A 23,702-nucleotide genomic window follows, 5' to 3' on the forward strand; every position below is an offset into this window, starting at 1 on the left:
CCCCCAACTGACCCGGTACTGCCGTTCCATATGGCTTTACAGAGAAGGGTGGCAGCGGCTTGGACTGCTCCGGAGAGTCTCCCGGCGGTGGGCAGATCCATACTGTCCAGCCAGTAGCGACCCCTGCTACTTGACCAGGCACCCCACTCCGGAGAGTTTGGTGGTGCAGGCGGCCACGGCCCCGGCAAAGCAGGCGTCGTACCCTACCATCCCTCCTGATAGGGACGACAAACGTTTTGATGGCTGGGCGAAGAAAGTGTTTTCTTCTGGTGGTATGGCGCTTCAGGCGGCCAACTCCATTTGTGCCTTGTCTCGTTTCACACACACTCTGTGGAACTGTGTTGCGTTAGCGGCTGAACATATTCCCGAAGGGAACAAACGGGATGGTTTCCTTGCTATGGTCCAGGATGGTAAGGATGCCATGTGTGAGTCCGTTCAGTCGGGTTTGGACTTAGCTGAATGCGTCAGTAGGTCCATGGCGGCGAGCACCGTGATACGCAGATTTGCGTATTTGCGGAAGTCGGGGTTTGCTCCTGATGTGCAGTCCCGGCTCCTCAACATGCCCTTTGACGGTGAACACCTTTTTGGCAGCAAGGCTGACGAGAGCCTTGAGAGGTTGCAGACCTCAAAAGCTGCAGCGAAGTCGTTGGGCGTTGCAGTTCGCCAACCTCCGCCTTTTCGTCCTAGGGGACAGCAGTGGAGGGGTGGTTCCTTTCGCTATTACTCGTCCTTCAGTAAAGCGAGAGGAGGTGGCAGTCAAAGAGGCCAACGCAGGGGTACCAGAGGTGGACGACAGGATACCCGTGGTGCCAAGGCCGCTCGGGCAGTTGCCTCTTTGCCCTCAGGTAACGCCGCAGCCGCTCCGTCATGAGGCCATGTCCCATGGTTCGCCGGTTGGGGGAAGGCTGGCGCAGCATCTTGTAGAGTGGCAAGCCATTACTTCAGATGTGTGGGTTCTGGAGATCATAACCCACGGCTACTGTCTTCCCTTTCGGCACAGGCCTCGCGACAATCCACCGGGGAACCTCTCTTTGCAGAGTCCGGATCCGCTCCTTGCGCAGGAAATTCAAGCCCTGCTGGAGAAAGGCGCCATAGAACTGGTGCCTGTAGCGGAGAGGAACAAGGGATGGTATTCCCCTTATTTTTTGATTTCGAAGAAAGACGGGGGATTGAGACCCATCATGCACTTGTGCGGTTTGAACAAACTCCTCAGGAAGGACAAGTTCAAGATGGTTACTCTCTCTCAAGTCCTCCAGGCCCTTCAGCTTCAGGACTGGTTGGTGTCACTCGACCTCAAGGATGCTTACTTCCATGTGCCGATCCATCCCAAGCACAAGAAGTACCTGAGGTTCGCGGTTGGCGACTTGCACTTTCAGTTTCGGGTCCTGCCGTTCGGATTGACCTCCGCCCAGAGGGTTTTCACCAAGCTCATGGTGGTGGTGGCAGCACATCTCAGGCAAGGGGGGATTCACGTCTACCCCTACCTGGGCGATTGATCAGGGGGAGCTCTCCCGAGCAAGTCCTGGATCATCTGTCCGTCACCTGCCACTCCCTTCACAGGCTGGGCTTCTCCCTCAATTTAAAGAAGTCCCATTTGACGCCAACACAGCGGCTCCAGTACATCGGAGCAGTGCTCGACACTTCCCTGGGGCAGTGTTTTCCTCCCCAGGTGAGGGCTCTTCACATTCAGCAGATGGTGCACAAGTTTCAGCATGCCCAGACGCTCCCAGCGTTAGAGTTCTTGAGGTTGCTCAGCCTCATGGCATCCTGCAATCTTCTGGTGCCAAAGGCTCGCCTGCGGATGAGATCTTTGCAGTGGGTACTCAAGACGCAATGGTCGCAGTCCTCCGGGAGGATGTCGGACCCGGTTCAGGTGCCGCCCTCGGTCGCCCGGGACCTTCTGTGGTGGGCCATCGAAGGCAACTTGATGAAGGGGGCTCCATTTTGGCTTCCCTGGCCGGAGGTGACGATCGTGACAGATGCATCCCTCACGGGATGGGGAGCTCATGCCAACGGGCTGACAGTCAGCGGTCGTTGGTCTCCGTCGGAGTCCAGACTCCATATCAATCTGTTGGAGCTGAGGGCCGTCAGGCTAGCCCTGAAGGCTTTTCTGCCGACTGTGCGAGGAAAGAGTGTCCTGATCCTGACGGACAACACAGTGGCCATGCACTACCTCAACAAAAAGGGGGGGGGGGGCAGGGTCACTTCCTCTGTGCAGGGAGGCGATGCAGCTCGAGTTCTGGGCCATCCAGCAGGAAGTTTCGATCTCGGCAGTTCATCTGGCCAGAGACGAAAACGTGACGGCGGACGCTCTGAGCAGGCAGAGCGCGATCTCTCACGAGTGGGAGTTGGCTCAGGAGATTCTCCTGGAGATCTTCGCCCTTTGGGGGACCCCTCAAGTGGATCTCTTCGCCTCCAGTGTCAACCGGAAGTGCGAAAGGTTTTGCTCGCAGGAAATTCCTCCAAAAGGAGCCTTAGGAGACGCGTTTGTGGTGGAGTGGTCATTCCCGCTACTGTTCCTCCAGTCCCCGTCATCCCGCAAGTGCTGCGGAGATTACGGAAGTTCGGTTCCCGGATGATCCTCATTGCTCCGGCGTGGGCTCGGAGGACGTGGTACCCGGACCTTCTCGACTTGTCCATCTGCCCTCCACGTCGTCTTCCCTACCGAGACTATCTGCTCTCACAGGAGGGGGGTCAGGTTCTCCATCCAGAGGTCAGATCCCTCAACCTTCACGCTTGGCTTCTGAAAGGTTGAGGTATAAGGATTGGGACCTCCCTGAAGACGTGATGGAGGTGTTGCTTTCGGCCCGAAGGCCAGCAACAAAGTCTCTGTACCGTTGCCGTTGGCGTAAGTTCTGCGACTGGTGCAGAGTTCAGAATGTGGATCCTTTTGCATGTGACATCCCCATGGTTCTGTCCTTTTTACTTTCTTTGGCCCACAGGGGCTTGCAAGTGGGTACCATTAAAGGTTAGCTGGCGGCGCTGTCCATCTTTATGCGCTCGTCTGAAGAGTGCTCTTACTTTAAAATTCCTTTAATTTCACAGTTTCTGAAAGGGCTCACTAATGTGTTCCCTCCGTCACCTTTCCTGGTGCCCGGTTGGGATTTAAACCTTGTTCTTAAGTTTCTTATGGGTGCTTCGTTTGAGCCTTTACATTCTTGCCCTTTGAGGCTGTTAACTCTGAAAACTGTTTTTAGTTGCGGTTACTTCCGCTCGCAGAGTGAGTGAGTTACAGGCACTTTCAGTTAAGCCACCCTTCACTGTATTTCACAAGGACAGGGTTGTCCTTAGAGTTCGTCCTTCTTTTCTTCCGAAGGTAGCGACGGAATTTCATTTGGCCCAGAAGGTTGTTCTTCCGGCATTCTATCCTCCTCCGCATCCTGGTAAGGAAGAGGAGAGGCTCCATAGGCTTGATCCTAGGAGAGCTTTAAGCTTTGATGTTTCACGCATGTCCCAGGTCAGAGTGGACGATCAACTCTTTATTGGTTATGCTGGAAAGCGTTTGGGGCAAGCTGTGACGAAACAGACTTTGTCTCGCTGGATTTTTAGCCATCTCGGAGTGTTACCGCTTGGCGGGTAAGGACCCACCGGCTGGCTTGCGGGCCCATTCTACCAGGGGTATGGCTGCATCTACTGCCCTGCAGAGGGGTGTTCCTATTCGCAACATCTGTGATGCAGCCACCTGGGCTTCAGTACATACATTTGTACGTCACTATTCCCTCGATTCCATCCGAGGACAGGATCTGGCCTTTGGTAAGGCGGTCCTTTGCTCTATTTGATTGGCTTTTCTAAATTTTGATTCTAAATTCTTTCCCTCCTCCTTGCTCTGGTACTGCTTTGGGAGTCTGTCATAGATATGGAATACGTCGGAGGACCCAATCCCCTCGAAGAACAAGTTACTTTCTTACCTGGTAACGTTCTTTCGATGGGATGGTCCGACGACGTATTCCATATCGCTCCCGCCCTGCCTTCCCCGCTGCAGAATTTCTTTTGCGATTGCAGCTTACGTTCCGCAAGGCTTTGTGTCTGACTGGCAGTTGACTAATGTCACATGTTCTGGGGGGAAAAACTACAACTGAGGCTATGGGCGTCGTGCGTCCTACTTATCACATCGGATGACGTCGGAGGAGGTCCTCGACGACGGCGCATCGACGCAGGATGCAGATGCCGAAAAAAGTTTCCGAAGCAGCACAGCTGTGGTGATTACATGTCATAGATATGGAATACGTCGTCGGACCATCCCATCGAAAGAACGTTACCAGGTAAGAAAGTAACTTGTTCTTTGTTTGCAGAGGCACAGTCTGTTCACCTTCCCTAACACTTTTTAACAGCAGCCCCAGCAAGTTGCTTCTATGAAGCCCTGCCTCCATAAAGTCCTTGTTACACAGTATGCCCAATTTGTAATGCATACAATGAGCTCTTTTGAGGTTAGGGAATACAGAGCAGTTAAAAATAATCTAAATAAGCAGCAGGAGAATAATGAATTCTGAGGTGACAAGTGCCCCAGAAACAAAAAACAGAGGTGCTGTGGGATCCCTCGAAACGAGTACAACATAGATTTGAGAAGAGTGAGGGGCAGGCACTGTTGGTGCACAATGGCTGTCAGACTTAAAGGGACACTCCCATTGCTCATGTGCAGTCTTTGCCAGTGTGTTAGAATTAAAAAGTCCCATTTAAAATGTTAAGTTTTATTTGTCTTACCATGTAACGCTGTTTTTGGGATTTGATCGACTTGTGGCGTTTAATCTTAAAGCTTTGAATGATAAAGGTTAAACCTTTTACATTACTATATAATAGGCAATATATATCACATATGAAGCAACTTTCTCTTTCCAGTTTGGGGGGTTTGGAGAGGGTGTACGTTTAGTTCATAGTTACTATGAGTTCAGAATGCAGGTGAGAAAGTGCAGTGTATAACAAGTGTATACTAAACGTACAAATGCACAGGGACTCTGATTCAATAGGGTGTCTATGTTGCACATTGTTTGCGCATTCACAAGATGTTTCAGAGTCTTTGTGTGAGGTTCTCAGAGTATTGTTTTTCCGAATGTTGCTGATGAATTGGGTTTCATTTTGAGTTTCAAAACCTGTTTTCTGAACTAAAATCGTTGCATGCACACAGAGAAGTACATACTGTGGTTGAGGATGACAATGAGCTTTCTTCACTAGTTTGCAGTCTTGAGCTATGTAGATATTTCCCATTCTGTAGAGTAATAGAGTTGAGTTTACGATACTGGAACATAGGAATGTGCATTGAGTTTAACGTCACCATATTTTGAAAACCTGTTCAAGGGTTGTTCATCTAAAAAGTTACTATTTGCCTGATTTACGCATCAGTTCGCAGACCCTGAACACTTTGCATTACACTGCATCTGATTACACTGCATCCGTAAAGACCAGCTAGAACTTTGTTTTTAAATAACTCTGCTATTTGATGCAGATTGTTTTATGAATCAGAAATAAACGTGTAGTGAATGAAGCAGCCAAAGAACTACAATTTAGGAACCTATTCTTCAAATTTCTAACCTATTCCTTTGTATTTAACTTCCTCTTTGGCTATAGTCAAACGAATGAAAACATGTCCATTACATTTTAATAGCTTTGAACCATACTGACATCTTGATATAGATATAATTCCTTTGCAACTGGAGGGTCTTCATACTGTGTTTTAATGTGTGCCTGCTTGCTTTTAGGAGAGACAGCTGTCCGTGAAGTGTTTGAAGAGACTGGCATAAAGTCGGAGTTCAAGTCCATCTTGAGCATAAGGCAGCAGCACAATCATCCTGGAGCCTTTGGGAAATCGGACATGTATATCATCTGTCGACTTGCACCATTGTCATACAACATAAACTTCTGTCCCCGAGAATGCTTGAAATGTGAGTGGATGGATCTTGCGGAGCTTGTTAAGACCAGCGACACCACTCCAATTACTAACAGAGTTGCTAAACTGCTGCTTTATGGCTATTGCCAAGGGTTTAATAAGATTGACCTCATGATGAAGGAGTATTCAGCAGTTTACTCAGGCCTGGTTTATAAACTGTATCACCGGGAACTACCAGACAATCTGGAACAATAAGCCTGGGATTTATCCTCAGTAATCTGCTCAAACAAGTGCCTTACTTTTACTCCTGTTTGCCAATCTTTGGCAGATTTCTCGCCAAGCACAAGTGAAATGCTAGCAACAGTAGGCAGCTAATGGTCTTGCCATGGACAAACTTGTCAACAAAAAAATAGATCTTGTACGACTACCCCTTAATGTTTGTGGTCCGCAGTAGGAGATGGTTTTAATTTCTGATGTTTATGTATCACGTTTACACATTTTATCATTTTTAATTGGCATATTCCTTTACATATATCTAATTGTGAGTATTATACACATCCTAGAATTACACTAACACAGTAAAACTAATACAACAATTTAAAACAAGTGGATTCTGATTAAATAAAAATCCTTGGTGAGATGTCAGGCATATTTTTGCTCTGGCAACATTAATCTAGAAATAAAAACTTAATAAACATATGCACACATGTAGCTAAACAGCTGCAGATATGGTCAGAGTATATTTGACAGTTGTTTTAGACTTTCCATATACTATTTTTTCTGAGTGAAAGAGATTATTCAAATCAACTCTTGGCCGACATGGGAAGGAAAAGGATTGCTTTCTGTCCTGCTCCGGTTTTTGATCCATTTTTGTATTGTCCAGTTCGTTTCAGTGCCACATACCAATCCGAATATTTTCGTGATCGATACGTGTTGTAGTTGTTGGACTCTAGACGCTCAAAAAAGAAGCATTCATCGGTTATCCATTTCTGCAAAGAAAAGAACTTTCGATTAGTGTCTATGTACCACACAGAAAATCATACCTTATTGTATAATGCCTCAAGGACTACAGCAGTTAATATTCTATTGGGAGATGGTTAACAAGGAGCAAAGATGCTCATTGAAGATTCAGTCCTAACATGGAGCATAAACAGATGGGCAGATAGCATAAGAAATACAACAGAACACTTCATATGACAGACAAGGTGACGTGCACATCAAGTGCAGTTATTGGCGGGAACGAAGTGGGAGATTGTACGTTTGTTCCACTGTGTATGCATTCGCGATTTAAACGTGCATGGGCCCTTTAAAAGTTCCCTCTACATGCTGGAATGTTATTTTTAAGGATTACCCAGGCAGCAAAGTGAACATCAAGAACAGTTGCTGTCCATCTTGGACTGGCAGGTGATCATCATTTTGTGGTGCCTACTTTTCAAATTGGCTGCACTTTTAAACCACCTTTGTTGCCTGTGGGCGAGGCTTGGACTCACTCTCGATTGCTTCAATTGGGTAAGATCATGCTTTTTGTAGGGAAAAACTGAACGGCTGCTTGCTTTTGTGATACTGTTTTTTTTATTTTTACTGTGCTGTTCCCGATCTGCAGTTAATTGTTTCTATACAAGCAAATGAATGTGCTTTTTCTGCTATGCACAATCTGCTGTAGATCAGACTTTGTAGGAGCGGTTTGGTTCTAGTAGCCTCTTTTTTAAATATGTTTTTTTAGAAGGACGAATGCCCAGAGTATACAAGTTAAAAATGACAATGTGATGGCGAATATTAGCATTAGCTTTTTAACAACTATAACATTTGGGAAGCATATCCTATGGAAAACTGCTTTAAATATTTAGATATATGAATGATTTTACTAATGGAAGATTGATTGTCAGTTTTATTCTACACAGCGTTTAACATCTTAAGCTTCTAAGCTTTTAAATAGCTTCTGGGAGAGGGATGTCAGACTATGGTTGCCCTCTCCCCACAACCCTAAGCCTGTCGGGCGTGCTTCTGAGCTATCATGTATTTCTTTTGAAACATTTGTACTATCCTCCCGCTTGCTAATGGCCACACAAGGAAAACAAAAGACGTCCTAGTTGGTGCAGCATCTAAAAAAGCAACAGGGATCACTCTTTGGAGAGTTTTTTTTTAATGAAGTTGTTGATGAAATTGATGCTCCGTTACCAGCAGCAGGATTAATCCTGAGGTCCTCTGCAGGCTCAAGGCCCACCCACAGATAGAAATATTCACCCAATGAACCGATAAGTGGAGCAAATGAAGCATTGCTACATAAATGAATACTCCCCTCACAAAATAACTCAAACATTTTTAATGTAAAAATAGAGGGAGCTAAATCTAGATCATAGAGGTGTCGTGGAGCTCTAATAAAAGGTTCTTGAGCGGTGTGGCCTGGGAAATCAGCACAACTGAATACAAACAAAAGATTTGACTGGGGCATGATTAACAGATATGCAAGAGTTACGTTTTTTTTTTTTTAACTGCCACTAATAAAGTGTTATTGGAAAGTCCATATAGTCTTTCTTATAGGCCATGAGGGAGGGTCTGCCACCTGAGTTAACAGCATTAAAAACTATGACTTGATCGTATTGCTGATTATGTTACTGAATGAACATATGGTAAAAATAGAAAGGTTCCATGAATCATTGCAACAATCATTAGAAAATGTAAATAAGATGGTCTCAGATTAATTACAGACAATCCAAGTTTGTTCTAGCACCCACAATAACAGACACTGGGTGTAATTAAGGTTTCAGCTGTAACTGGTAATCATTAATACTCTGATTACTCCTAGTGTTGATTTTCGGCCTGAACCCTCCAATGTAAATACTATGGTGCCTCAAGCTGGCTTAGTGTCAGATTTACATGATGTGCAATTTAACAGCAACAAAGCAAACTGTTAATTACTCTAGGCATGTGCATCCACTTCCGGATAAGAATACTTTACCAAGGGTACGCTGGGAATGATAAAAGTCTAGCTAAGCAGTTTCCTCTATAACTAATATTAGATGTTCCTAAAAAAACAGCCAAAAAATCAGGAACCCATTGAGTGCTTGAATCATAGTCTTGTCTAACCACTGAAAACCTAGGAAGACCCATCAATCATGGCTAGGAAGATTTCCTGAGTGAGTCAGTGAAAGGGGATTGCATAGTAGTGTTCTTTAGAAATGCTGTAATTGGAAATTACTCGTTACACTCTAATTTCATTAGGACTACATTTTACAGTAATATTGTTCTGAAACATTACAACTTTTCTACCCTCCTACCTAAGATCCTAGTGTCCGTTTGTCACCAATGATGAATGATCCCCACACCTCCATTCCATTGGGGTATCGGATATCCCTCCATTATAGGTTTTCACTCTTAGGAATTCAGGAAAAGGTTGATTGACCAAATAGGGAACATTTTTTGCTTTTCTGTTAAGCGATCCCATAACAATGCAGTCTATAAGCTCCAGAGAATGTAATGAGGTGCATCCGTGGGAACATGAAAATGTAACATTGTCAGACAATGGAGTTTGTTAAAGTGTATGTCAAGGAATTTAGCAGGAGTATTTGATAAACTCAAAGAACGACCCCTGGTGGAAAACTTAAAGGGGTTCACAATACATTTTTCTACAAGAGAACACTTCATTAACACCCCAGGATATTAATGGCTATATCAATGTGGATCGGCTGCTATGAAAAATCGCAGAGAGCCAAATTCAAGAGGCATGCCTAGATTCCAGTCTACCATGGAAGACATTGCACATATTAATTCTTCAAATTGAGGTCTGATCAAGCCATTACTACTTATTTTTATTTCTGATAAGCTGCTACCGGCCAGAAGGCAGTGATGCACTCTCAGAATTTGTTTAGCAACTAAGATATTGTCCTATCGAAAAAGGCCACCGATTCCTCCGAAAGGCAATTTTTATGTAAAGATGGGCACAGGACTCCTGCTTCATTTTTTTTTTTTATATATAAGAGAATACTTTGTGGTGCGGGGATGTTGGAGGGTTACAACACCTGTATTGTTAGCTTCGAGAACATCTCATACAATTCAGAATCGTAACCACAATTCAAAGAGAAGCATATGTACAACCCAATGTTCCAGGTGAACTCAGATTTAGAGGTGCACAGGGCCAGCATACAATTGATTATTTGTGTTGCCCAGTGACATACTGGTTGTTGCTATAGTTTTGAGTAATTCCACATCTGGAACGTGACCACACTTCAAGTATCTTTTAAAATTGTTACTTTAGCACAAAAGACACTCAAATGTAATATTGTTCATGAAGGGATACTATCAATTAATAGACGATGGATGGATGGATGGATGGATGTAAATTGTGACAAACCAATAACCACGTTTTTCAATAATAGTTTAAGTGACTTTGAGGTGTGCTTAATCTCTGATATAACACTCACCACAATGTTGCATAGTTCTAGTAAATTCATGCATTGTGGTAAAATATTGAATAGTTGACCTATCAAATCTTCAAGATCTGGTTGATGGAAATCCTGGCATCTAAAGCTTAGTTGATGGAATATGATCAATGCTCCTGCACTATTTTGGATAAGGTAGATGCTTTAAATATACCTCAGTTGAAAGCGTCACTGAAGCAGCAGTCTGTAAAAAGTAAAATAAGTGTCCTGGCTCTGATTTTGACCTAGCAGTCCTGTTTAAAACCAATCTGAAGACTTTGTTTTCAATGCAATTATCAAGTTAGGTCACTACCCTGATTCATAAGAGTGTGACTATCTTCCCAATATTGAAAAATGGACAGAAACAAACCTTATCTATGTCCCATTTCATATATTTGGAAAGATAGTTTTGTCAAAATTGGTAGATTGTTTAAAGGAGAAGAATATGTCATCTCCTGTTCCATTTGGATTTAGGGAGGGAGTACAGACATTAAACCTTTATCTGACTATTGCCTAATCTTTGTATTTGAAAGGTTAACTTGTGTTTTCTGCCTATATGGATTTGGCAATTATGTTTGATACAGTTAATTGTGCTAAATTAGGGGACATTTTGAGTATCCCCCCAAAAGGACTAAGAGCGTATATTAAAATTGTTTCACGCTGATAATATACATTTAGTGTTAGACACGCAAAGAATTCTACTAATGAGTTTAGGGTGATAAAGGGGTCAAACAGGGTTGTGTTATGGTCACATTACTGTTAAATCTTTTCACTAATGCCCTTTACAGACATGTAGTAAAGGTGAGGACTGATGCTCCAGTTGTTGGGAAGATTCAGTACCATTATTAACATATGTTGATGACCCATTATTCATCACCAGGATGCCATGCAGTGTAGTGTCCGATAATTGGGTATTCACGTTTTATGCATTCTTAAAGGCTTACAGGTCAACGTGCAAAAGCAATCTATCATAGTATTTAGTAAAGAAAAAGCACAGAAATAAAACGTATTGTGGTACAAATCACCTGGCCAGGTAATCCCTAAGGTATTATCATATAAATGACCTTGATGTAATATTTAACAACAATTTATATGGCAACTTCCATTTGACTACACAAGCGGGGACAATGGCATAACCAATGCACGGCTTGCACTGCTTCTCTCTGCAAGGGTCAAGGCCCATCCACTCCCCTTGCTATTAAGGGAATGTATAGCAGAACAAATTGCTGCACATGGAGCTCGGATTTATGAATTTCCCATAATTGATTGTCTTCAGGTGTCCAAAATCTGTTTTTGTCCTTCTGGTTTGGCACCTTCTTATGGGATTCATGCAGACATGTGATTGCCTTTTTAACGCATGAGCTCTATATGTGGCCAGTCTTTGTCCAGAAAATTTGTTGCAATTTGAAAGCTTTACTAACTGAAATTTCATGTGGAAATATGGAAACATCCCAGGGCTCTCCCCATTCCTTAGGTTAAACATGTGGCTCTAATACTGGAAATATGCCATACTCCACCCATGGAGCTACAAATGAGCAATGGCATTATTAACCCGTTCTTCGGGCTACAGCGGGAGGGTGGGGATGGGGGTAATGGCCCGGCAACCTGAGTTCATGGCCCGAGCGCAGTGAGGGCAGTTAAGGAGGGCTCCTGGATGTTACCCTCCGGTGAAGCCTATGGAACGGGTTACATAAAGCCATTAGTACCCCGGATTTCCAAAGCGGTAACCATGTATGCTACAAAAAAAAGTATTTTCATTCATTAAATGAATTAAAATACTTTGCCAAGATGGCCACCATGGTTGTAGAAGTCGGGGCTCCATACAGAGCCCCTCTTTCATTACCATGGTGGCTGGGCGCTGCCACCACAATCACATATGTGGGGTTAGGGAGGGGGGCTGCGATGGGAAAGGGTGGGTGTCAAGAAGATGGCAGAGTGGGGCTGGGGAGGCAGCCAACAGGTTCTATGGAATGTGGGCTTAGCTCGGGAGTATCGGCCCATGAACAAAGGAACGTGATTGGCTGCGCCCCACCCCGTTTGCTAATAAAGCATTAAGAGAAGAAAGAATGTAGAACTATGCAAATACGCACTGACAGAGAATCACAATCTATTTCATGCTCTAGGAGCTTCTGCTTATTTATCATTTTTTTGATTCTTAAAAGTCAGAGTTTTCATGACACGACAGATTGGTTTACCTCTTAACTCTATTTTGAATAGGCTCAAAGACAAATTAACTGCAAACTCGCTTTGCCCCTTCTGCCCTAACAGTTAGAAACCAGGATTCTTTTTTAGCGTGGTGTACAAGGACATAAGGGCGCAAACATTAATCCCAATGTTGAAAGCACATAATATCAGAAGCTGTCAATCAGGCTTTTTGTTTTTGTCTGCGTATTTCCCATCTGCCATTTGGGTCCTGGACCAGTATTCGACTAGAGCACTCTACAGTAAGAAAACACTTAAGGAGCAAATGCTGTTGCAACACGAACACTGTCGGCTTTTAGTGAAAATGGGTAACAAGACAAGGAATGTATTTCCTGAAATCAGCATAGGTATTACTTTCTTGCCGAGTGTAAATGTTTACATTTTCATTGTAAAAATATGTATTCTTGCCATTTTGCCTTGATCATGTATACACTTTGTTATGCTTACTGAATGATGTGATACGAATAAAGCTCATTGATGGGAAGACAAAATAGGCGCAGGAGAGCTTTTAAAGAGCAAGCATGCCTGGACTTCCTGACCAAAAAGTGACACACACAAGCTTCCAAAAAATGGCAATTCAGGTTCCGATGTTTGAAACATAACAATGTTTATTTCAGTTGTGGCCTTTGAGAAATGTATCCCACTTGTATCATTACGATACACTTCAGTTTTCAACCATTTTCATCATGTTGACAGTGCTACATATAAGTTATTAAACACTAATTTTGACTTGCAGCAAGTTGGAATTAATGTTTGTTAAAGAAAAATAACATGATGCTTGTACGATACAAACCCACATACACTCTCCCCCTCTTACCATGCATCCCAGTCTAGCTCAAAATCATATGCCAAAAATAAATGTTTAGTGTGCAACGGCACTGCAGGCTAAGTGGGACGTCCCCTTCCTTTGCAGTGCAGTTTAGCACCAAAACAACAAAAACATACATTTGGAATTGTAACAGATATGCTATTTCTTTTTACATGAAGGACAGAGGTGTCACTCTCACAGGGAAAAGCACTGTTTACAAAAGTAGTGGGATCAGTGCAGCTAGAAATTGAAGATAGTATCAGGTGGTATTGCTGCCCCCACACCCTGAGGCCACCATCTTGTGGTTGTTCGTCATTAAATGCCTCATCATCATCGCCCCTGTAAAGATGTCCCAATGTTTCTGGTATTAGACCAATATCATCGGAGGTGCCTCCTCCCTCCATGCTATAAACGTTCTCTTGCTCACCCTCATCAGCTGACTTAATAATAGTCTGTCATACCCAATCATTGCTATCCTAAATTGAGGTCTCACTGCCTAGAAGGCATTTTCGATCGAGATGCCCAAGTGCATGAATTATTGGATTTAGGACGAAATGACCGAAAATAAATGGTCGCATTGACCAGAAGTTCTAAAAATGCTACCACCAAAGGTTCGAACACCAAAAGTTCGAACCTTTGGTGGAAGCATTGTAATAAAAAGAAAAAAAAAAAAATGGGCTGCAGGGATGTCCCCCGTATCACCCCGCTCACTACTTCATGGTATATGTTGAGCCGGGGTTGCGGGGGACACCCCCACAGCCTTCCGTTTAAAAAAAAGAAAGAAAACGAGGGCTGCAGGGGTGTCCCCCGCAACCATGGCTCACCCCTGCAGCCTTCCGTTAAAAAGAAACAAAGAAAACAAAAAGGACCCTGTGGCGCCGGCACCCGATCACAGAAGTGAAAGGGAACTGGCGCTGCAGAAACACAGAGTGAAGATGAAGGCAAGTGGGGTTTGTTTATTTTGGGGGTGTGGGTGGGGTGTGCTGATGGTGTGGGTGGGGGGGTGTTATGGGTGGATTGTGTGTGCGTGAGAATGTATGTGTGTTCGCATGAGAAAGGTGCAAACCTTTGGTAGTTTGTGCCTTTCTCATGCAAACTATTTGCCCGCTGTACTTTCAGCCGCGGGCAAATCACTTAGATTCGAATTATTGTGCTAAAGATTTATTGTGCTGAAGATTTTGTTTCAAAGTAGGCTCAGCCTGAGGCACGATCACCATTTCCCTCCACATATTCTCCAACACTCCTACCTGTTTCTGGTAACAAACATTCAAATATCTTATAGTGCACATCTTGGTTTGGCATTTAAGCAGAAAGCAGAAAACAGATGCAAGACTCAATCTCAGGTAAGGTTGGTTTCTCAAACCTGCATCAACACTGGAGGATGAACACAGGCAAGAATATCCAAGTTCCCATGCAATCCCATACCCCGTTACCTCACCCCAAAACTCACTAGCTTTTAAACACTATCCAGTACATTAGTCTCAATGGAACAAATGGAAGATTTCATGACTTGGCCAGGGTGGATTTCATTCTTCCCCGATTAACACAATAACGGTTATTCCCCGATTCATCAAATTCGGTCTCCCATTACATTTCCCATTCACATTCTTTAAGCATACATGTGCATTTTCCCCTGACAGCATGCATGTAAAAAAGCTCACAAGCATTTAATTTCTTTCTAATGATTTGGGCCGAGATTACTTTTCCTTTTTCTCAGGTCTCCATGTCTCGTTTGTTATCAATGGCCCAAAGTGTTGTATATGTCCGAAAAGAGGCTTTTAAAATTCTTGAGCTAATTTTATTCATCTGGGTAATTCAATGAATTTCCTCACAGCAGCATATTTATTTTGTACGATTGAACCTCTCTGACTCTGTTAGTTTTTTTTCTTCTACAAGCTGGCTGATGCTTTCAGCCACCACCAGTGGCCAACGGGCTGATTCAGTAGCCATCATTGACCTTTGCTTGCATGCACACCCATTCCTAGGAGTGAAGCATATTTCCAAGTGCAGAAATTCACAGAACACAGTGAAAACACAACAATGTTGTTAAGATCTACAGTCTGACCTCTCCTTGAATGTACTTGCATTCCAGGACTCTCAGGTACCAATGGCAGCTGTCCAAGTCTCTTGTGGCATCCCCGGCCACATTGAGGAAAAGACACCTCCTGGACTCATTACAATCTGGATTCAGAACCCACTATGCCACTGAAACAGCTCCATTAAAAATCTGAGACGAGTTGGTGGAACAAGTGGACACTAAACTTTACACTTTGTTCTTCGAGCTGGGTCTGTACTTCATGTCTACTACATAAGTAACAGTGCACGTCCTGTCACACTGGGTTCTAAAGACTGGGCCAAGCAAACTTTGATCCCTGGCCAGAAAACAAGTAAAAGATGCAAACAAAGGACATGTATGAGCTTCTCCTCAAACAATGCTTTAGATCAAAAGGAGGTGGTCACTCAGTGGGTTCATCTATCTGCCTGGTACATCACATTTCTAAATAACTATCTCCAGGTCTTGTATTGGAGTTTCAGACGTTAAGGCAGAATAGGGAGCCACCAGGGGGCGCAGAGATGTGGTGAAGGCTCTCTGCTGATCTCCTCCCCTGGGCGAGCAATTTTTCAATTTTGAGCCCCCTCAGCCCTGTGGGAACTAAGCCCTGACCCCCCCCCCCCACCCCTGGTGCTGTCTGGCACCATAGAGAGTCAGAGGGACGAGAATCCAGCTCTCAGGAGTCCCGGGAACCCGGAGTTTGCAGCCTCTCCGGTTGGTGGCAGACGGAATCTGGAGCGTAGCCCCGCCAAGAGAACCACGTGTTGGTGATCCTGCTGGCGGTGGGGGAGGTTCACTGCGTTGGATTTGGCGGAGGAGTGCCGTTCGCAGCCTGCAGCAGAGGGACTTGTGGTTTGAGGCGGCCGACCAAGCCGCTGGGGAGCGGTCTGGGGTGCTGCAGAAGGAGGAGGAGCGGCCGCTCACAGAAGGAGGTGTCGGGTCCGTGTTTCCCCGCTCCCGGCTCGGATCCTGCTGTCGGCGGAGGAGAGACCTGGAGACGGCAGGGTGAGCAGCGGACGGGAGTCTGCAGGTGTCCTTCGCTCCCCCGCTGTCCCGGAGGGGCAGCTGTCCGCAAGGACGCGGCCGAGTGCCCTGGTAGCCCCGAGGAGTTTTGGCGAGCCTGTAGGGGACGGGAGAGCGGGTAAGGGCCTCCTGACTTGTGTAGGCGAAGCGGGTGGGCGGCTGGCCCCCCTCCTACCCCCCGCTCTCCTCGAGCTTCATCCTGGTGGGGCTGCCGGCTCTGTTCTCCCTCCCGAATTGTGGAGATACACTTGTGCCTGGGCTTCCTTTTTGTGTGGACCTTCCTTGTACGACCTACGACTTACCTGGAGTTTTCAGCCTCTGACGCCACAGTGAGCTCCTGAGGACCCTTCCCCCTGTGGTCCAGGTTCTGCAAATAGGCCCTTTCTACCGCACTTCTCCTTTGTGGGATTGCCCCTCCCTAGGGGACGGGGAAGGGACCCTGCTGGTTTATTCCCCCCCCCCTTATCATACGCCTGGACTTCCATCTGGATGGCCGCTGCGACTTTGGCACCTCTCATGGGCAGCTCCTTGGACTTTACCTAGGGCAAGAGGGGGCTTGAACTGTTTTCTACCCACCTTTTCTTGAGTGACTTTGTTGTAATACCCCCTGTGATGAGTTGGTAGTTGGCTGCTCCTTAGACAGTGGACCTCGCTGTGGCTGTCCGGGAGTGTAAAGTTTCCCTTGGAGAGTAAGGAGGGAGAGGTGAGGCGTGCCCCCCCACCCCCGTCCCGAGGGTTTGCAGCCCCCCCTCTGAGGTTGCTCTGGATACATCTTTGCAGAGCCTGTAGTCCATGCATCAGAGGTTTAGGCGGTCACCTCAGCGGCTGGAGGGGGGTCTCATCATGCAGGACGCTAACCAGCTTGAGGCAGCAGTGGACGCCCAGTCTGAGTCGGAGCATGGCGGCCTTGCTCGAGGAGATTTGTGGTTTTAGGGCTGATATAGGTAGAAGACTGGACTCCCTTGATAAGAAGGTGGTTGATGTGGAGGACCGCGTCCAAGCCCTTGAGGCTAACCAATCTTTGGCTGTCCTCTTCGAAACTCAGTTTGATATGCGGCTGGCAGACCTGGAGAGGAGGGAGGAAAAGATCACGCTCAAGCTTGACGATTTGGATAATCGGGTGCGACGCTCCAATCTGAGATTCCTTGCTATTCCAGAGCAAGAAGAGGAGACGCAGGCAGATATTGAGAGAAAGTTTAAGGGAATCATCAATGCCTTGTTTGGTGGAGAAAATACCAGCATCCCTACCATTGATAGGGCCCATAGAGTAGGAGGCAGCGCAGGTGGTCCTCGCTCTGTTCTGGTGAAATCTCATTACCTCATGGAGAAAACCAAGATCCTGGAGTTGGCCCGTCGCAGTGGTTCAATTGATTGGGACGGAGCTAAGATTGCGATTTACCAGGACCTCTCGTCGCTTACGCTTGCGCCCCGGAGACTCTGCAGGCTTTTGACAAAATGGTTGCAAACTAAGGGAGTGCGTTACAGGTGGGGTCACCCGTTTTCGCTTTCTTTCGAAGTCAATGGAGATAAATACTCTCTCATCTCTGAATCTGATATACAGAGAGCGATAAATGAGCTGCTTGGGGACTCACCTGTGGGGCAGGTTAAATTGAAGGCTCTGACAAGGGCCGTCAAAAGGGATCCTCGGAGTTCTTGGGGTGGCGCTGTGTCCGAGGTCACAGGAAGTACAGAAAGATGACTCCGCCCTCTCCCGGTCAGCCGCCGCCTTGAAGGGGAAGCTGGGGTCTGTTCAACAGTGGTGCGGACATGTCCGTGGAACGAGATAACAGAAGTTGGGTCAAACTGAAGTTTTTGATTACATCTCTGCTCGGATTGCTGACTTAATTTTTGATTTTTTTCATAGCAGAGGGTTGGCTCAGAACATTGTGTTGTATTGAGGGGGTTATCGCCCAGGTGGAGGCGATCCATGGTGGTCTGGGGGCTCGGCAGCTGGATGTCGGTCCTTCCAGGCGCTCAAAAGTTGGGAGAGGGGGGTGGGTGGGGAGTTGGGTTTGTAGAATTGTAGAGTTCAACAGGTTTCTTTTTGGTTGTCTTGTGTGCGCTGGGGATATGGGGCTGGGTTTGCACGAAGGCCTCCTACGGGAGGTGGATGAGCTAACTGGCTTTTCCTATGGGTGACTCTGTCCAGTCCTTGTCGGTGGGGTCCCTGAACGGGCGGGGCTTAAACTCTCCAACCAAGAGGTCTCTAGTGTTGAGGAAGTTTGTTAGGCTTAAACTGCATTTTCTTTTTGTGCAAGAGTCCCATTGGGTTAGTGGGAAGGAGCCTACCCTCAAGTCCAAAGCTGTCCAGCAGGTGTTTCGGTTTTCATGTGGGACAAAGAGGGGTCGTTCTCTTGATCTCTTCAAATGCGCACTTCTTTCCAAGGGCCCATAGAATAAACCCGGAAGGGCGCTATATTATGGTTAAGGGAGATGTGAAGGGGGGTATCTTCACTCTTGTGGGGGTGTATGCCCCGAATGCAGGGCAGGACATCTTTTGGCAGAAGATGTGGGGGAAAATTAGAGAATTTGCATAGGGAGCGCTGCTAGTCGGGGGGGATTTCAACATGGTTCTAGACCCGGACAGAGACAGGAAATCCTCCAAGCCCTGCCCTGACCTTAGGTCCCAGGTTAGGCTGGCGGATGTGTTCCGTCATGTAAATGAGGAGCTGGGCCTGGTTGATGCGCATCCTGATGGGGATCCCCTCTACACTTGCTTTTCTGCAGTCATCAATCCTTCTCCAGGATTGATTATGTATTTGTAGACTCTTCGATCCATGACTGTATTTCTGAATTTGGTGTAGAGACTGTCCCCTGGTCTGATCATGATCTGGTTCGAGTTACCGTGGGTGTCCCTCCGATGGCCCGTAGTAAATCACGATGGGTTGGTAATGACTCCCTGCTAACGGATGGGGAGATGAGGAAGTCCCTCTTGACCTCTATTACTGAATTTTTTCAGCTAAATGACACGGGGGGAGGGGGGAGTGGATATTAAGGGTTTGGGGGAGGCGTTTAAGGCCACAATTAGGGGTGTCCTGATGGAAATGGGAGCTAGGAGAAAGAAAGAAAGGACTAGAGAGTTTTGGTTTGGGCGTCTGACCTCTGAAGATTAATGTTCTCGCCCGGCTTCTTTATTTCTTCTCGTCGCTCCCTTGTACTATTCCGAACTCCTTCTTTGAATCTCTTCGCTTTCGCCGTCTTCGTTTTATCTGGGGGGTAAGAGGGCCAGAATGAAATACGATATCTTGACCCCTCCCAACGGCGCACGGAGGTTTCGGCCTTCCGGACTGTAAACTGTATTATAAGGCGGCCCAGCTGTAATGTTGGAACATCTCGGGGATGACGTATTGGACGTTTGTTGAGGATGTACAGGTTCATCCCTATAAGGTCAGAGATTTGCTCTGGTCCCCCCCAGGCTCCTTACCGGCGGTGGCCAAATCTCACCCTATTCTTTCGGTTCTTTGGCCGTTATGGAAACCTGATAAGGACAACAAGCTCCTCTCTTCATGGCCTTCCCCACTTTCCTCCTTGTGGGGCCCGCCGCTTAATCTAGGGACCAGAGGATTTCAGGGGACACAGCTGTGGTCGGACATGGGGCTGGAAAGGGCTGCACAATTGTTTAGCCAGGGGCGCTTTATTGACTTTGCCCAGTTGTCGGAAGTGTTGCCAGAGAATTCATTTTCCATTTTTGAATACCTCCGCCTTAAAGGCATTTTTACCCAGGGAGATTGGGTTGTGCCCCTTTCCCGTCCGCTGACTCCCTTTGAGAGAGTCTTTGTGGAGGCCAAATCCAGGAAGGGATCTCTCTCTAAAATGTATAACGTGCTGGTTACAGCGAATCTAGAGGGCAGGCAATTGTTTAAGCGTGTGTGGGAGGAGAGGACGGGGGCGGCCCTTGATGATCATGCATGGGAGCTGGTTTTTAGGGCAACTTTCGAAGGGAAGTTATGCACCTCAGCCATGGAGCATAATTTTAAGATTCTCCATTCCTGGCACCGGCCCCCCGCCACCCTGTCCAAGATGTTTCCTAATGTGTCCCCTATGTGTCCCAGGGCATGCTCTGGTAGAGGAACATGGTTCCACATGTGGTGGGATTGTCAGATTATTCAAGTCTACTGGGCGGAGCTGCTCAGCTGGATTAAGAGCATCCTGGGAACATGCCCCTCCCTTCACCCTATGGAGATCCTTCTGGGTGTACAAGCCTGCGGGTGAGAGTGTCCTTCTCTAGAATGACAGGTTTTATGTTAAGAGCTGGTAGAATGGCCTTGGCACAGAAATGGAAACGTCCTCATGCTCCAACGAAGGCAGAATGGTTTAATAAACTTTTGGCTATTTTTACGTACGAGAAGCTTGCGGCGATAGCCAATGATAACATGTCCTCTTTCTTGCAGGAATGGACGATTGTGCTGTTAGATTCGGAATGTGAAGCCCTCAGGCTCTAATCCTCTCGAGCTTGGGGTTGGGTTTGAAGTTGGGAGAGGGTGGCCGGTATCCAAGTATGCCTCGTGCGTTTGGGTGTTTGCCTGGGACTTTACTGATGGGGATGAGTTGTAGACAAGTCTTACCTTGTTTCATACATTTGCTCTAACCTTCGTGCACGTTTGGTTTCTTGCTCCTTGATTTCTGTGTAGCTCTGCGTTTGGGGGGGGAGGGGGTCTTGAGGTAGTGGGTTGTGGGGGTGGGGGATTGGGGAACAGAATGTTTCATTTGTTGGGAATGTTTGGTGTATGTCAATATTTGAAATGCTTAATAAATACAAAGTGGAAAAGAAAATAGAAGAGTACAGTGTGAGGGTTTACTCCTGCTTTTTATGCAAGAGAAAAGAAGACTTGCTCGTCAACAATCATGGGCCCCCATCAGCTCAACTTACACCTCTGAAGCAAGTCTTTTTAGATGAAACCTCAACCATGGCCTTTTATCATTGCAAGAAAAGGGCACATTGATCTGAAAAACACAACATTTAACATTTCTATCTGCAAACATTAAAGGACCAAGTTAGGATTATGGAATAGACTGCCAGTTGAAAGTGATCCACCATGGAGGCGCCTGGCCAATCAGATTTTTCTAAAGTGGCTTCAAACATGCAGCCTTTCTTGCAGACAATGCTCCAAAGTACTGACCGATTCCCACTTTGTGGCTGTCATTCATAGGTGCTATTCTTGATGATGTACTGTTTGAAATCACCATGGCTTGGAGCCAAATGATCTCTAGAGATACTTGGCCATTAAGACTTACATTTTTAAAATAGTTTCACCTGTGCATTTTAGATTGGTGACTGATTCTGGTAACCTTTTATCGTCCAAACAGAAGGACGCTGTTCTATGAGCTGGGTCTATCAATAAACAAACCATTGGTTTCTCCTCTTGCTATCCCAAAAGCAACAACTTTTTCTTTACAGCTGCTTTTATACTGTGAACTAGACTGCCTGGTGCCTGAGCAAATTACTTATGATTATCTTGGTCATTCTGAAGATACCCTCAAAATGACAAAAGCTGTCAAAGAAAACATAGTAGAGTATCTAGTGGCTCAGATTCAGCCACTGGGACCCAGAAAGAAAGATAATCCGTTGCATTGTTCTCTGAACGACATCTTCACTTTGTTCCCCACCTGCCTGTGTTAGGAAAGGTGTTTACTCATGTAGATGCGACCTAGTTATCATTGATGGGAACTCTATGAAATGCATTTTTTCAGGTGCAGAACATGATGGTTACATATTATTTGGTTGTTCTTCTGAGAAACCACTCTGATTATATGTAATCTCTTGGCAGCATTCAACATGGTGTGACTAAGTCCCATGCCTAAGATATCAAAAAGAGGAAAGATGCCCAGGGAGAGACCACCTGCTCAGTTGTGTCAACGTCGGGCTGGTACAAGGTGGATTCTCCAGGGCCTCTTTCTCTTTCCTGGCCTCTTTCTTTTCTTTAGGCCACTATACATGTTATGACCTGCAAGGAAGGCATAGTATCACTAAAACAGACAAGTGACCACAGTTTCAGGGTGTATATTGAACCTCATCAATGTGGAGTGGAGTCTTGTCAAAATAAAAGGGCTTATACTAAAAAACATATTGCCAATCCTTATCACTAATTTACAAATAGTGTGGGGGAAATGTTCATGAAAAAGAAAAGAAGTGTTCACAAAATGATAAGTCAGTATGTTCAGGCCGTTGGCCTCCTTTCCCCACGTTTTCAGCACGGTACAAGGCGGTTCACTCGAGCATAGCACACTCTTGGGCTTCTTAGGCAGAAGGACACAGTTCTATCATACGCATCAGGACCTTCTATGCCCAAGTCTCTTAAGTTATCAAAAAGTTTCTTGATCCAGAGGGCCTGATGTATCAAACCAACGAAAAAGTTCCTTTTCAAGTAGGGCGATTCACTCTTCACCCTGGATCCCCCTCAGCCAGGTTCAGATCCCCTTTTCACAATTAGTCTCCCTCAGCCGGGCTCAGAACAATTACAGTTCTTATTTGCTATCGAAGACTTTTGAATGTGCACAGGGTTTGGCTTGACCCCTTGAAGGACCACTTCGATTTCACAGTTTACAATTTTACACTCTCAGTTGGATACCTAACGGAGACCTTTTGAATGAGCACCCATGCGGCACCGGACCGCTCTGTATATGGCATCCACTTTGGTTTTAAAAGTTCAGTCACTCAGTGGATATTCAATTATATTCGTGCCACTCATCACATACACCTTAAACTCTGTTCTTTGCAGATTTCTTCATACAATGTTGCCACTTGCAACCTTGGTTCTAATACAGGCCTGTCTGCTTTCTGTCTCCCCGACTCACCGGCTATGCTGACTTTACTGGAGCGGCTTTTTTGTCGGAGCCAAGGACAGTACCACAGCAGCAATTGCTCCTCCCCACCTTGGTCATCGATGCAGGAAAAGCCTGGGTCCCTTAGACACACAATGCACCTTTCTTCAGCTTTAATTCCCGGTCTTATGTTTCTTATCCTCGAGGGCTCATTAAAGTAATGGTTTTCTTCCTCTGAAAAGGCCAAGGGCAATTCCCTCCCTGCAACCATTTCTGGTCTCGCCGTCTTTCACACTGCCATCTCGGAACTGCTGCTTCCTCAGGTATTTTGCCTCGCTCACAGTGTGCTTTCATGCTCTGCCTTTTATCCCTGTGGGGAAGTGTGGTGGAAGTCAAGTGTGTGTAATTAGGAGTAATTGCCCAACTCTGCCTGACCCTTGTGTTGGGACATGTCAGGTATACGGCTCTGGTGTTAGTATGTCACTCACGGTGAACTGTCCCTGAGAATGTGTGTGTGTCCGGAAAGGGGGCAGGGGGTTGAGTTCTTAGTTATCCTACCTGGTAGAATGGGGGGAAGAGGATACAAGGAAGGGGATACTGCGTCTCACCCTCCAG

General features: G+C 46.0%; 2 protein-coding genes across 3 annotated transcripts in view; one reads left to right on the top strand and one right to left on the bottom strand.

The window, feature by feature from the left end:
- The window catches only part of NUDT6 (nudix hydrolase 6), a 520,593-nt gene extending 507,661 nt beyond the window's left edge, over positions 1-12,932 (top strand). For both annotated transcript variants that reach the window (XM_069631127.1, XM_069631128.1), the window contains one exon: positions 5,694-12,932. In XM_069631127.1, the coding sequence (XP_069487228.1) occupies positions 5,694-6,076 (383 nt within the window). In that variant the 3' untranslated portion in view covers positions 6,077-12,932. The remainder of the gene's footprint in view (positions 1-5,693) is intronic.
- The window catches only part of FGF2 (fibroblast growth factor 2), a 540,307-nt gene continuing 522,181 nt past the window's right edge, over positions 5,577-23,702 (bottom strand). The window contains exon 3 of the mRNA XM_069631129.1: positions 5,577-6,810. Within this exon, the coding sequence (XP_069487230.1) occupies positions 6,625-6,810 (186 nt within the window). The 3' untranslated portion in view covers positions 5,577-6,624. The remainder of the gene's footprint in view (positions 6,811-23,702) is intronic.

This window comes from Ambystoma mexicanum, chromosome 6q, assembly GCF_040938575.1.
Source record: "Ambystoma mexicanum isolate Mex_15411 chromosome 6q, UKY_AmexF1_1, whole genome shotgun sequence".
Classification (NCBI taxonomy): domain Eukaryota; kingdom Metazoa; phylum Chordata; class Amphibia; order Caudata; family Ambystomatidae; genus Ambystoma; species Ambystoma mexicanum.